The sequence below is a fragment of the Electrona antarctica genome (genome assembly GCF_951216825.1).
Source record: "Electrona antarctica genome assembly, chromosome: 22".
NCBI lineage: Eukaryota > Metazoa > Chordata > Actinopteri > Myctophiformes > Myctophidae > Electrona > Electrona antarctica.
Window position 1 is genome coordinate 29,625,891 of NC_136805.1, and position 13,979 is coordinate 29,639,869.

General features: G+C 41.9%; 2 protein-coding genes across 2 annotated transcripts; both read left to right on the forward strand.

Moving 5' to 3' along the window:
- Positions 1 to 1,871: 1,871 nt before the first annotated feature.
- LOC306915079 (ectonucleotide pyrophosphatase/phosphodiesterase family member 7-like) lies at positions 1,872 to 6,699 on the forward strand (the record flags this gene model as incomplete). Its single annotated transcript, XM_079492324.1, has 6 exons — positions 1,872 to 1,971; positions 3,147 to 3,292; positions 3,430 to 4,062; positions 5,075 to 5,321; positions 6,400 to 6,516; positions 6,689 to 6,699. Exons 1-6 carry the CDS (start codon positions 1,887 to 1,889, stop codon positions 6,697 to 6,699), a joined length of 1,239 nt encoding a protein of 412 aa, XP_079348450.1. The 5' UTR covers positions 1,872 to 1,886.
- A 1,214-nt stretch (positions 6,700 to 7,913) lies between these two features.
- Positions 7,914 to 13,928, forward strand: LOC306914913 (DNA-directed RNA polymerase III subunit RPC4). Its single transcript, XM_079492147.1, has 9 exons — positions 7,914 to 8,065; positions 8,432 to 8,764; positions 9,622 to 9,668; positions 9,773 to 9,927; positions 10,069 to 10,190; positions 10,454 to 10,565; positions 11,225 to 11,520; positions 11,672 to 11,824; positions 12,460 to 13,928. The coding sequence occupies exons 2-9, from the start codon at positions 8,573 to 8,575 to the stop codon at positions 12,598 to 12,600; spliced, it is 1,218 nt and encodes a 405-aa protein (XP_079348273.1). The 5' UTR covers positions 7,914 to 8,065; positions 8,432 to 8,572; the 3' UTR covers positions 12,601 to 13,928.
- The last annotated feature ends 51 nt before the right edge of the window (positions 13,929 to 13,979 follow it).

Genomic DNA, 13,979 nt, shown 5'->3' on the forward strand with positions numbered 1-13,979 from the left:
GTATCCTGAGAGGATATTTGTGTGTGTCTGGATTCTTCTATAGGCTCTGTGTAGCATAGTAGTAGAAACCACCTAATGAATGCACATATATGCTTTCATTAGGTGGTTTCAAGGTTCTGTAAATACATTGTAATTTAAATGTAATTTTGTACATTCAAAAGTAACTGTACTTTAACTCAAATAAAAAGGTGCCGGAGCAACTCTTAGTGGAGTAATATTTGGTGAGAGAGCGAGTGCATTTTCCATTGATATCATGCTTCAACGACTACCGGTATCTATGCTTCAATGGACTGCCTCAAGTAGGGTTGTGTACTTTGTCCACCACTGAACACATAGATAATGTCTTGAGGCCCTTAGAGCTGACAGTTTCCAGTTTATGTTCATGAACTCCTAGGTAATCATAAGATAAGATAAACCTTCATTTACCCCCCTGAGGAAATTCTAGTGCCATAGGCTAGCAGCAACAGCAGGAAAACAAATCAGGAATGAGTGTGCAGATTATCAACAGTTAGTACGAGACTGTATTATTTACAGTATCAACAGGTATCTGGATAATATGTAACCCAAACCATGAATATAATATAAACCCAATGGGAGTATAAACTTCTGTAGTTTACATCCCAGTAATGCAAGTGTGCCAGAGTCAAGCAGGAGTAAAATCCCAGAGAATAGAACATGGTGGTCAGGCTTATTTGTGGAGCCTGATGGCTACTGACAAAAATAACTGTACAGTAAGTCTCTTTGTGCCTGGGCCATGGCTCAGTGGTCCAGGCACCTTGGCTGGTAATCCAGTCTGGCAGTGTGCCGCGGGTTCGACTCCCGATCCCGACGGCCTTTACTGCATGTCTTCCCCCCATCTCTCTCCCCATTTCCTGTCAGCCTACTGTCTGTCCCTCCATAAAAATATAAAATAAAGGCGAAAGCCACAAAATAAACCATTTAAAGAGTTGTCAGTCCAGCCCAGTTTGTATGTACTCTCCCAGGGACTTGTACTGTATGTGTCCACTATCTCCACTTACTCCCCACAGATGGTGATGCGAGTGTTGATGGCATCTTCATGCTCCACCGTTAGTCCATCACCAGCTTCTTGGCCTTTAGTCAATGTCGAGCTCAGACTGAAGAAGAGCCTTGTGCTCGAAACGTCACAGATCATTTTGGTGCAATAAAAAGCTTAGGTAAATGATGACATCATCCACACCAATGTTTGCCTTGTTATTCGGGGTCCAGGAAGTCACTCACCAGGCCCACCAGGACAATGCAGACGGTCTTCCAGTGCTGGGGCACCTTCTTCAGCCTCAATGAGAGGTTGAAGAGGTAGTGGAACACTGCTGCCAGGTTTGCCAACTGCCCGGTGCATGCCTTGAGCACCCTGATATGGAGATAAGATAAGGCGGCAGACCAATGTCCCATATGGAGTATAAATATTAATAGAAGGCATATCATCAGGCGGCAGGCCATAGAGTGCGTAAGATATCTCGCTCTTTGTCTCCTTTCGCACACATAATGGTTTGCGTCAGCTATACCAATGCAGTTAAGCGATAGAAACCATCAAAACATTTGCTGTGAAATTGAGGATTTATTCAATCAGCTGACTTAAAAAGAATATTGATTAAAAATAGGCGGCAGGCGACAAAACAACGTTCTTGGGGATTTGTTGTTGTTTTTTTTGGCAGAAGTGGATATTTTCCAGAAGTACAGAACGAATCATGCTGCTGCTAGGCCTGGCTCTCCTCCTCTGCCTCCTGGCTGTCTCTCCCTCTGCTGCTGCTCCCCCGTGGTGGAGGTCTGGCCGCACTGACTCCTCCAGGAACAAGCTGCTGCTCATCTCCTTTGATGGCTTCCGCTGGGACTACGACCGTGATGTGGACACCCCGAACCTGGACAAGATGGCCCTGGACGGAGTGAAGGCAACCTATGTCACACCACCTTTCCTCACTATTACCAGTCCTTCGCACTTCACCCTCATCACAGGTACACGCAATCACATGGTAGTGGTTAACCTCTTTCAACCTGGTGTCCCTATTTTGGTCATGTCAATATGTTTTTACATTTTTTAAAACGTTTGACAAATCTTCCATCTGAAAATAGCAGATCGGTAGATTTACATATCGGCAAAATTACACATGGATTTCAAGTACTGTATTGTGTTCTACCTGAAAAACATAGTTGAACCTGTTAAAGGACCACTTCATATTCAACTACATATATTTGGTCCTCACTAATGTTCATGATAAAACACCACCATTTTTTCCTACTCAGTCTGTGTCTCATAAGAGGGCTGTGGGCAGTTCGGACACCCGTCCACCAGTGACATCATCATTAGGCAGATTTCTTTTAAACAAGATTTGTTTTAAAATATATTTAGATTTTTATTATCGTGATAAGTTGGCTTCAACTTTTGCATTGCAACTTTTCAGGAAAAGAAAGCCTGCCGTTTCTATTAGCTTGGATTCCCCATCGATGATGTCACTGGTGGACGGCTTTCTGAACTGCCCACAGTCCTCCTATGAGACACAGACTGAGTAGGAAGAAATGGTGGTATTTTATCATGAACATTAGTTAGGACCAATTATAGGAAGAGAAGTTGAAAAGTGGTGAAGTGGTCCTTTAATGTAGCCTGGCATGGCTAGACTAATATCACTAGATATTAGTCTGGAATCTCTGTGCGGAACCTGCATTTCAAAGGGGCATCACCCGCCCCATATTTGCATACTGGGCCCTGATTGGTGCCCCACAACTTTGGGGGCAGCTAAATACAATCACAACCAAGCGGGGACAGACTAATCTGCAGAGGGAGGGCTTTTTATTGAATGTTTTGCAGTAACAGATTCCAGGCTACCATCCATTGATGCAGTATCATGTTCTATCTCTATCATGTTCTTATTTTCAATAGTCAAATCATGTCAACTTTCATTTGTGTTGTTAATGTCCTTCTACAACTGGGATACATTAGAATCAAATATTTTATATTTTGGTTTAATGTCCTTTAAAGCCACAGAGAATTTGTGCACAGAAAATGATTAACGTCTACCATCGCTCAAAGCCGTACAATGAAGTGTAATTTTGGCTCCATACTCCCTACTCCTTGGATACTTTAGATTTCTGCCTAATGTGTCGCACTCAACTTTAAGATGTTTCCCTTTCAGGACGGCATGTGGAGAATCATGGCGTAATCCATAACATTTGGTTCAACACCACCACCCAGGAGAAGAAACAGTATTACATGACACAGTTTGTTGATTCCTACTGGGATAATGGCAGTTTGCCCATCTGGATTACAGCACAGAGACAGGTGCTCTGTCTGTCTGTCTGTCTGTCTGTCTATCTGCCTGAGTCATAATACATTTATTTGTGAATATTTTGCCATCTTATTATCCATTTTTGGATAGCTTGTGTTTACTTGTTCTTTGTTTTGTTTTGACCTCCAAGGGTCTAAAGGCAGGGTCTCTTCACTTCCCTGGTACTGCGGCCACCTATAGAAATGAGATTGTGAAGGTAAGGCAAGTAGAACCGCGTTTCTATGACCACTCCAATGAGACAGAGTGGAGGCTGAACATCGACAAGGTGATTGGAGAATGGTTCGTTCAAAAGGACCTAGCCTTTGTCTCCCTGTACTTTGGAGAACCGGACACTGTTGGGCACGAATTTGGACCCGACTCTCCAGAGAGGCGGGCCATGGTCCGACAAGTGGACCGCACCGTGGGCTACCTCCGGGAAAAGATTCATGAACATGGCCTCACAGACCACCTTAATATTATGATCACCGCTGACCATGGGATGAATGCAGTGCTGCAAAATGGACTGGAGGATAAAATAATCCTCTCTAAGATACCTGGCTTCAGCATCAATGATATCCAATTTCCACTAACAGATTATGGTCCTACTGGGATGCTGCTTCCCAAAGAAGGCATGCTGGAGAAGGTCTACCAGGCTCTGAAAGGAGGCCACCCTCACCTACATGTGTATAAGAAAGAGGACATGCCAGCCAGACTGCACTACAGCAAACACCCACGTCTCCTGCCTCTCATCCTCTTTGCTGATCCTGGATATCTTATCAGTACGGTGAGACAGGCCAGCAATGTGTATATGCAAAGATGTGCACCACCTGTGACCTACCCATAGTAAGGGAATAGAGGGTATGCGCATGCTAAAAGTGAATGGCACATCGAGTGGCAAAGCAACATGCAACGTGAGTTAATGTTGTTTAATGCAATCAGATAGGACTTTTCTGTTTGGATGTATGAGCTGTCAAGGCCAGAAAGTCGTTTTTTGCCACTCAGTAGGCCTTCCTGCATAACTTCCTGGTTTGATGATGATGTCACACGCATACCCTCTATAGGGGGCATCTCCCCCCAAGATACTTTTTAAAACTCCATGGACAAAAAGAGTTTTGGTTTTGGATGATTATGGCAATATGCTTTCTAATCCTATCTAGGAGTGATATAAGCCTAACTATGGATATAATATTTTTTTTTAAACTAGCAATGGCAACCAAGAGGTGTGCAATGTTGATCTACAATCAACAGATCAGAAGTTAGAATAACAAAACACTCACACACATGACGTATCTCTTGGTGAAACTCCTAATCAGGAGAAAATGTGTGCCACACACTCCCCAGGGCAACAGTGGAGGTTAGCAGAGTAGAGACAGGGACCATGGAAATTGTTGGTGTCTAAATTGAGGAGAAGAATGGAAACAAAAACAGAAACATTTATATTATTTAACCTTCTTGACCTTTGACCAACAAATTGCACTTCACATCAGATATGAAGTTTGCCTTGTGTTGTGATTTCATAACCGTAGGCCTGTACAATACAATACAATACAATACAATACAATACAATACAATACAATACAATACAATACAATACAATACAATACAATGCAATACAATACAATACAATACAATACAATACAATACAATACAATAAATTGGCAGAGAAGTGATTTTAAAAAGTACTATTATCTCATTAAATCAGATTAAATTGCACAGAGAGAACATTTTGGTGTTGTATGTACCAGTGCTGCAGTGCATGTCCATTATCTTGGTTGTACATCATTTGCTTGTTACAGTTCCTCCCAGTGCAATTCCCCAAAGGAGAGCATGGCTTTGACAATGAACACATGGATATGAAGCCCTTCTTCAGGGCAGTGGGTCCTGACTTCCAGAAGAACCTGGTAGTGGGGCCCTTTGAGACGGTCAACGTGTACGCACTGATGTGTCATCTTCTGGGGATATTTCCTGAGGTCAACGACGGACATTTGGACAACACCAGACACATGCTGGTCCCTAAGGAAGTCACTGGAGGAAACACTGATAGTAAGATATTTGTGATGAGCATGTGGACATTCCAGATCAGATTACACTTTTTTTCACTGCAAATAAAAGCTAGGAATTTGCATGCAAGATTTCTTTTCAGGACAGCACAATGATTTAAATTTTAGTAACAGCATATTGTTGTTGTGATGAGGAGAAGAATGGATGAAAAAGGAAGGGATGTCCGCACACTGAATTGTAGCTCCCAGGAAGATTCTTTATTTGTTACGTAACGTTTCGACCACTGTGGGTCTTCGTCAGGTATGGAAGAATGGATAACAAAGCAAGGAAACAGGAGATCAATGTGTTGATCAAATATGTTGAAGATGTTGTACAGTGTACACCAACAATAACTGTCTGCAGTGAGATACCTGTAGATTAGAAATCTGATTGAGACCTGACTCAGCAAACCATAAGATCTTCTGATTAGATTAACACAGCAGAAATTTAAGCTACAGTACATACATTATTATGTCTAGATAAGAGATCAATCTTCATATGACCACCGCGCTCAGACTGTAGGTGCGCCACCCGATTTACAACATATCAGGATCAAGGAGATGGGTCGCACACACCGAGACTGTGGTTGAAAAAGTTTTATTTCAAACCATATAACAAACGTTTCGGCTATCCAGCCTTCATCAGTGTCACACTGATAGCCGAAACGTTTGTTATATGGTTTGAAATCAAACTTTTTCAACCAGTCTCGGTGTGTGCGACCCATCTCCTTGATCCTGATATGTCTAGATAAGAGACATCAATCTAACATAATGATAAGAACAGCAGGGTTATGCTGTAATTACCTTTTAATGGTCTAAAACAACCATTCACCAAAGGTGAATGATTGATAAATGGTTGTTTAGTCTATGTCCATACAGTACATAATACAAGTCAAGATTTAAACCTAGAAATGAGATAGAAGCATAGAATAGATTCATAAACCGTTTTGTTTTGTCTGTCACCTGCCTGCCTCTATTATGTCTGAAGGTCAGTCTCTCTGAGTGTGCTTTTTTCTCGTTTGCTTCTCTGTCTGGCTATCTAAACTAATGTCTGTCCCAATCATCTCTCTATACCATTCCAGAGAACAATGTACCGCTGATAGTTGGAGTGGGTTTGTCAGCAGTGGCTGGGTTTCTTGTTCTAGTGTTCATAGTCACTACAACTTACACCTTGTGCAAAACGACCAAGGTCCAAGGAGGTAGAGTATTAAGACTGATCATCTGATTATAATCTTTCTCTATGCTCATATATCAGATGTACACAAGGCATTCGACCTCCTAGCTAGGTGAACCTCATCCATCCACATGATGGAAAATTTGTCATTTTTACCTCCATATTAAAATCTAATAATCTGTCCTCCTTTCCCCCAGGTATGAAATGAGAAAGGGTATTCACTGCTGCAGCTATTAAGTGGAAAGTGGTGTTGATGAAGAGGAGGAGAACATGAAGTTCCATTTTTTATTTATTATTATTCTATAAATAAAAGATTATCACTGTTGCCAGATTGTGTGAGAGAAATAAGAAACATGGTCTATGAAAACAAGCCCAAAATAATCCGATCAGCAAACTCGGATCTTTTTTGGCGCTGCACTGCGGCGACATGGGCATAAGGGCTACGCTTGCATGCGGGCCCTTTGTCTAAGACACATTTTTTCCTCGGGAGACAGATAATAAAGAACCTTGAACCTTGTTGTGAGCTGACAATTTTGACAAATACATATTAATTTGTGGGTCCTTGACATTAAAATGTTTAAGAACCACTGGTTTAACAACATTAGGAAACAAGTCCAAATAAGCAAATACACTTTAGAAACAAGCCCCAAAAACCTACTACCAAATACTTACAAGCAACTTTACAGAAAAACAAGCCCAAAGTTGCTATAATAAGCAGACATGCCAACCATGCAGATTATCCTGAAGATTGCCAGTCATCAGGTCTGTGCCAAAATGTTGTTCCCAATAGATATGTGCAATTATTGGAGAAGCCAGTTGGAGTCCTTGGCTATATCTTTCATTAATACAAATACTAATTCATTCATTTAAGCAAGTAAAAGTACAGATAAGCATTTTTTTCCAAATAAACAGGTAATTTGCGAACAAAAGTATGATTCCAAATGTTTTCAAGTAAATAAATGTCTCTCTCTCATGGAAATCATGGAATCAATACTAGTTCAGCAGTGACATGTGGTCCGGGGACCACCAGTGGTCCTTGAGGAGGTTCCAAGTGGTCCCCAGCTAAATGATGGAGAGTTTGATAACCAGATGGACCCCTAGATCTTTAACTCTTGAGAGTGTAAAATGAAACCAAACTGGTTTCAATTTACACACTTCAATTATTGATAAATAGCTGCATTACTTAATTTACAAGAAGATACACAATTAGAGAATGTGAAGAAAGTGAGATGAGAACGTTTTGGGTCTGAGGCAATGTCATCCAATGGTGGTCCTTGGCTCAAATGACCAATGTACCTTGATAAGAAAAGAAAAAGGTTTGCACTACAGGGAGTTACCTTTAGAAAACACAAACTAAGGCCAACCGCACCACCTTGCGGCCTAAGACTATATTGCGTTTCCCCTGTTTAATAACAACAACAACACACCGTGCAGTGACCGCGAAGAGAAACAAAGCTGTCGGACTGTGCAGACCAGCCAGACACATACAAATGTGAACATTTGCAACATTCTAGAAGAATTAAACGTGTGCATTTTCTGCATAGGCTGCTGAAGAGGAACTCACAGCACCGCGGGTATGTAACATTAATCCATGAAGATGTACTGTAGTAGGAGAAACGACCTGCCAGGAAACGTACGCGGCCTTTCAGAACATTATCTAACAACCAAGGGAAAATATTGGGTCGAAATGCGATACCAAAGTACTTTACGAAGAAATTATATTTGTATTTATAGTATGCAACTGCATGAATCAGACCATCGCTTTTCCGCTTCAGCCTAGCCTTCGTGCATGTCGTCAACAAAATGGAGGGCAATAATAAGCCCCCCCATTCTTAAGTTTTACCATGAGTAATGTTGATGTAGTTGGTTCAAAGCAGGGGTTTGGTTTTGCAAGAGATAGCGAATGCAAATCGTTGTTGTGGTTTCCTGTTGATTGACAGACCGAGACAAAAGAGACACTCCCCCCTCCGGCTGCCGATGGGTTGACAGAAGAAGATGGTCTGCGTGGGCGTCCAAAACAAAGACGCAACCACCTGGCCCTCCCAAAGAACATAATAAAGGGGGTTTGATTCTTAATAGTTATGACCGAACCGCCGGATGAGGACTGTGTGCAGGTCCCGACCTGCAGTGGCAGCGGGGGGTCTAGGCTGAGTTTGACCGCAAGCAGAACGCTCCCAGGCCGCCCCAAAGGACTGTCACCACCCCCCTCCGCTGGCAGATTGACCTCTCTGAGGTCCAGGGACTTGACTCTGGGAGGCTTCAAAAAGCCAAAGGTAATTCAATTCAATTCAATTCAATTCATCAATTCCATAGATGAGATGAGGTCTTTGCTAGCTTTGGTCCATAGCCCTAATGCTTAATTCTGGTCCATAGCCCTAATGCTTAATTCTGCCTTGCATTAAGGCAGAAATAAGCATTATATGGACCAGACCTGGGTCTTTGGCTCTATGCTATGTATGTTGACTATAATTTGGGCAAAAATATTATTACAATATAGGCTATAGAAAAACAATGAAAATGTATTAGGGTTTGTAACTGTTGTAATCTCTAATTGGACCCTCGTCTGGTTCTGACAGACTGGTAGAGTGTGCAGGCTGGGTGGTGTGTGATAATCCGGTTGAATATTCCTTTGGTACGGCGACTGCGGCGGCGGGCCCGGGAGATCAATAACGCGACACGAGACAGTATCACGCTAAAGGTTCACAAAGTTTATTACACAAACAGGAACATATATAGTGCTGGATCATAACGTGACAACAAGATATGAGACATAGAAACGTGACATGATAATGACTAATGCAGCAAGGCTGACCTTGCTGGCGCTGAGATGTCTCTCGTAGCCTATCCATAAAGTATGCTACAGTACAGGCAGTACACAATACATATCAAGTACACTGTATCTCAAGTTCAAGTACACAGACTAAGATGTACATGGGCAACTCATGATATAACATAGCCCCATAATGTGCCCTCTCCCTACGCTCAGATACAGAATGAGCGTAGGGAGAGGGCACATTATGGGGCTAGATATAACAGTAACCATGGTGTAATAGCTGTAAATTACATCTCATCTCAGTGAACTTTGAGATGTGTACTAACAATCCCACTATTTCCGTTTCTTTCTGGGCAGAAAACCTATGAGCCGAACATCAAGGCTGTCAGGAAAGTCAGAGATGAGTGAGTAGCTGTCAACGACACAATAATATAAATAGCTATTTGTAACATTGGACATTTTTGCCTGCTGCTTGCATAGGGCTTCACTGATCACACAACCTTTTCAGGTCAAAGGAGGAGACTCAAGTGGTACCAAGGAAGGAGAGAAGAGAGAGGGAGGACAGGAATAGAGAGAACCGAGGCAGGAGAAGAGAGAGGCCTCCGACAATTCAGTCTCACTCCATCTTTGAACAAGGACCTGCGGACACCATACGCAAAACAGGTGAAAATAATTTAGCAAATTTACATTCCTTCCTCTCTTCTTGTTTCTTCATTTTCACAGCACTCACTCTTAAACAACTCTTAAAATCAATCAATCGGTTAGTCAATTCAATAACAAAACAAAATCACTCTAACCCTTCAGCTTGGCGGGGTCCCACAGTTCTCTGCGACACCTCAACCAGCTCTGAGTTTAAATTTGTTAAAAAGGAGAAAGGCACAGAAGAAGATGAGGACGAGATTCTCAGCAAACTGCAGCGAGATGACGTACGTACTTCTCTTTATACATCTACAAATGCAACATAACAGTTAAAACATGGGACTGTGGACAGACAAACAGTCTGTTGTCAATTTCACATCTTTAATTAAAGAAGAGGTGTATTTGAATTTTGATGTTGATGAAGGGGAGGAGACAAATGAAAGGGGGATGTTTAATACTAAGGTGTTGCTAATATTCCAGTGTACTCTACTCTGATCATTGTAGTGCGATTCAAACTCATATTGCTCATGACTTATCTTCGAAACCACAGTTTATAGATGACCCAGGTTTAAGGAACGATGACAAACTGAGACCTATCCAGCTGCCTCTGTGTCAGTCCAACAGCTTGTCAAAGACTGCAACGTCGCCAACCACCGCAACATGTAAGAAAGACCCTTCCTCAAGCTCAAAGGTTTCTTCTTTTACTTCATATTCACCTTTAAACCACCACCGATTTTGGGTATGTCATCTTGAGAAGAGCAGACTCATAGACCGTATGCAGAAGTTCTGTTTACGCCTGTGCTTTGTGGCCGTTATTACATCACTGACCTTACCTCTGCGTTTTCAACCCAGCTTTGTGGGTGTAGTTTCCATTGACATGATGCGATGGACTGATTACAGAGCACCCACACAACCTGCCCAGCATGGAAAAAACACAGTGGCCAAAGATACTGTACTGTATACTGTCTGTGTCCGGTCAAAATATACGGTTTGTGTGAGTGTGTCTCACTCGGATCGCACTGCATGACTGCAACATAAGATGCGTGGCGTTATTAGACGTGAGCGCACCGCAGGCAGGTGAGCTTCTAGTTATCCACAAGCACACAATGAGTCGTGTCACGACACGTGAGCTTGTAGATCGGCTATTTTTGTAGTTTTTTAAGTGGTCTGAATTTCATGCCATACAGTGACAGTCAACAACAAACAAGTGAGCCGGTGGCTCAATATATTATTACTGTACCTTTATCTGTAGGTTTGGTTTCTTCTGTTAACACATTTATGACCAGATCAATGACATTCTAGTCTATTCGATTACTGACAGGTAAAGAGGACATACCCTCCAGCTCCACTGAACCGCCCCTCTTTAGACCCGCCCCCTATGGGAGAGGGTCCCAGAGCAGGACAGAGCAACCCAGACCAGAGCAGCCGTCAGCGGCAGAACTTTTCAAGGGGCTCAGCCTGTCTGGCAGAGAGGAGCTGTTCTTCATCCAGCTGCCTGACTGCATGCCTGGCAGACCCCCTGCCTCCAAGGATGATTCCATTGGCCACATGCCAGAGAAACCTGCCAAGAAAGAAGGCAAAGTAGAAGACAAAAGGACAGCACATCTAAAATCACAAGTGGGTTAACTGACGTAACTCAGATTTAGTCCTGAAATTAATGTAATTTGTCATGATGTGTGTTTAGTTCGGGGCATTCTTTCCTTATCCAACTCTACATTTGCTAAATGTGTCATTCATATATCATGTTGTAAACATCACTCTCTTCCAGGACACAGTGGTTCAGGAGAGCTGTCCTGTTCTCTCCGACTTCCCAGAAGGCATGCTGGGCAAACTACAAATCAGGAAGTCAGGCAAGGTTCAACTAAAGCTGGGTGACATCATCATGGACGTGTCTGAAGGAGCTGCCTTCTCATTCCTACAGGTGTGTACATTATGTCTTATTATACCATGCTCGTTACACAGCCTAGTTGAATGCTTGATTGTGATTTGTCAATCACTGAATTCTGTTAGAAATCAGGCAAAGGTTGCTTTGAATGGTTTGGTCAAATTCAGTGGTGAGGACACTGTAGTTTATCCGAGTACAGAAAACATCAACCTTCAAAAAGCAACTTTCATGTTCTGAGCTTTCATGTTCTGACACTTTTTGAAAATCCCTACACTGTTTGAAAATCCCTTTGTGTCTAACACTATGGTGGATTATATACCATTTTATTTGCCGGGGAAATTCCTTCTAGACAGTAATGTCACTCTATTAACTTAAAATAGTGTTGACATTATTTATTATGTTATTTTCTCTTTGTCTTGGTAAATGCATAAGGATATTGGTAATGTATAGTATGTGACAAATAAAAGATCACCCTGTTATTCGTCCGTTGCCCTTTTTATCGAGCCAAGGGCAGGCATCAGCCCAAGCCTAGGCGAGGGCTGATAACCATGCCTGAGGGCAATGACGGGTGCCCAGGAGATAATGCACGGTATATACTGTATATAGATAGAAATTACCTTGCCATTCATTATGCAAGCTATTATGCAAGCATTTCTCTTTTCCTCTTGCAGCAACTGGTGTGTGTGCGTCTCTCTGATGGTCGAACAGGAGATATGACAGTACTAGGGAACGTTCAACATAAGCTGGTCTGCTCACCTGATTTCCAGGCTCTGTTGCAGGAAGCTCCACAGGAGACAACAGAACACAGATGATTTGTAGGGTCATCTGCTACAGTATGGACTCCAGACTGGCTAACAAACTTGAGTAATACTTTACTTAAAGGTCAGGTCGATAATGCATTATAATCGTATTTATAATGCATTGTAATGCACTTATGGTCTCATAACACTTGTTATAAATGTTTATAATTATGCATAACTGATAAGGTTTATAACCTTGCTTACTAAAACATTTATAAATAGTGTTATGAAGACTTATAAATGCATTATAACTGATTTTGTAATGCATTATATAGACCCGACCTTTAAGTAAAGTGTTACCCAAACTTGTTCTGTACAGCATTACCAGCTTTTCTACAGAGGATGTACGTATTCATTTTTATAGCTTTTGTATTAGAAAACACAATGTGGAGATTGGTCATCAGTGAGAAGGAACTACAAGGAACATGACACAACTACAGCACAAAACATTGATTCTGATACTGATCTAGGACGACTGATACTGAAGAATTGTAGCTTGTATATCTTCAGGAGCTGATCTGCCTTCTAGGCTCTACTCCAAACTGGTCCAACACAACAGATGGATCTGTTGACATGTTTGCAACACGTCTGTTAAGGCAGCTGACATTTTGTCCATTGACTGTTAAACAGCAAGCATTGATGCACTGATAATGTACAGTGTCTTAAAAATGTTACTGGAATTTAGATGTTTTCATTCTTTTCTTTTTCAAGTTTGGGACTCGGTAGTATCTGGAATGTAGAGATAAGAGATTAGACATTTAGGTTCCACACCTGAACCTGATTATTACCGTAGCCATATCCAACACACAAATGTTTCACAATTATCTTGGGCCTGATCAGATTGTCTATCAGCCACATGGTCTATTTTTAGGACAGTAGAAGCTAGTGACCTACAGTAGCAGGCATGGTGATGACTGAGCCATCAGTATTCTTTGAGACTTTGACTATCACAAAATTCAAAAGAATTACAAGTTACTTGGCTGTGCCAATCTAATTGCCTTTATGATGATCAAAGTGCTACTCATAAAATACTGCTTGAGGCCCAGACCGCTGGTGTAGCGGTACAGGCACCAAGGCCTTTGCTGCGTGTCACTCCCCATTTTTCCTATCAATAATAAAGGCATAAAACCCCAAAACTAAAAGTAGAATACTGCTTGAGGGTGCGGTCACACCGAGCGTGCAGCGGATTCCGACAATGCTTTTCAAAGGGAACAGAGCGGTTTGTTGCCATTTCCGCAAAAAGAAAAGAAAAAAAACGCTCCATTCCCATTTTGTTCCTGTTCCCAAGGTTGGTGTAACTACACCATGACCTGGTTTGTCTTTCGTTATTTCAACATTAAAACTGCTTTCTTAATAAATTAAAAAAACTTGTGGACTTTTTGTATACATTG

Bases quoted from the DNA above. Each gene is read 5' to 3' on its own strand.
- LOC306914913 (XM_079492147.1), top strand. From the start codon at position 8,573: ATGACCGAACCGCCGGATGAGGACTGTGTGCAGGTCCCGACCTGCAGT. The intron at 9,928-10,068 runs GTGAAAATAATT...CTAACCCTTCAG, and splicing joins GGACACCATACGCAAAACAG to CTTGGCGGGGTCCCACAGTT. The intron at 10,566-11,224 runs GTAAGAAAGACC...GATTACTGACAG, and splicing joins GTCGCCAACCACCGCAACAT to GTAAAGAGGACATACCCTCC.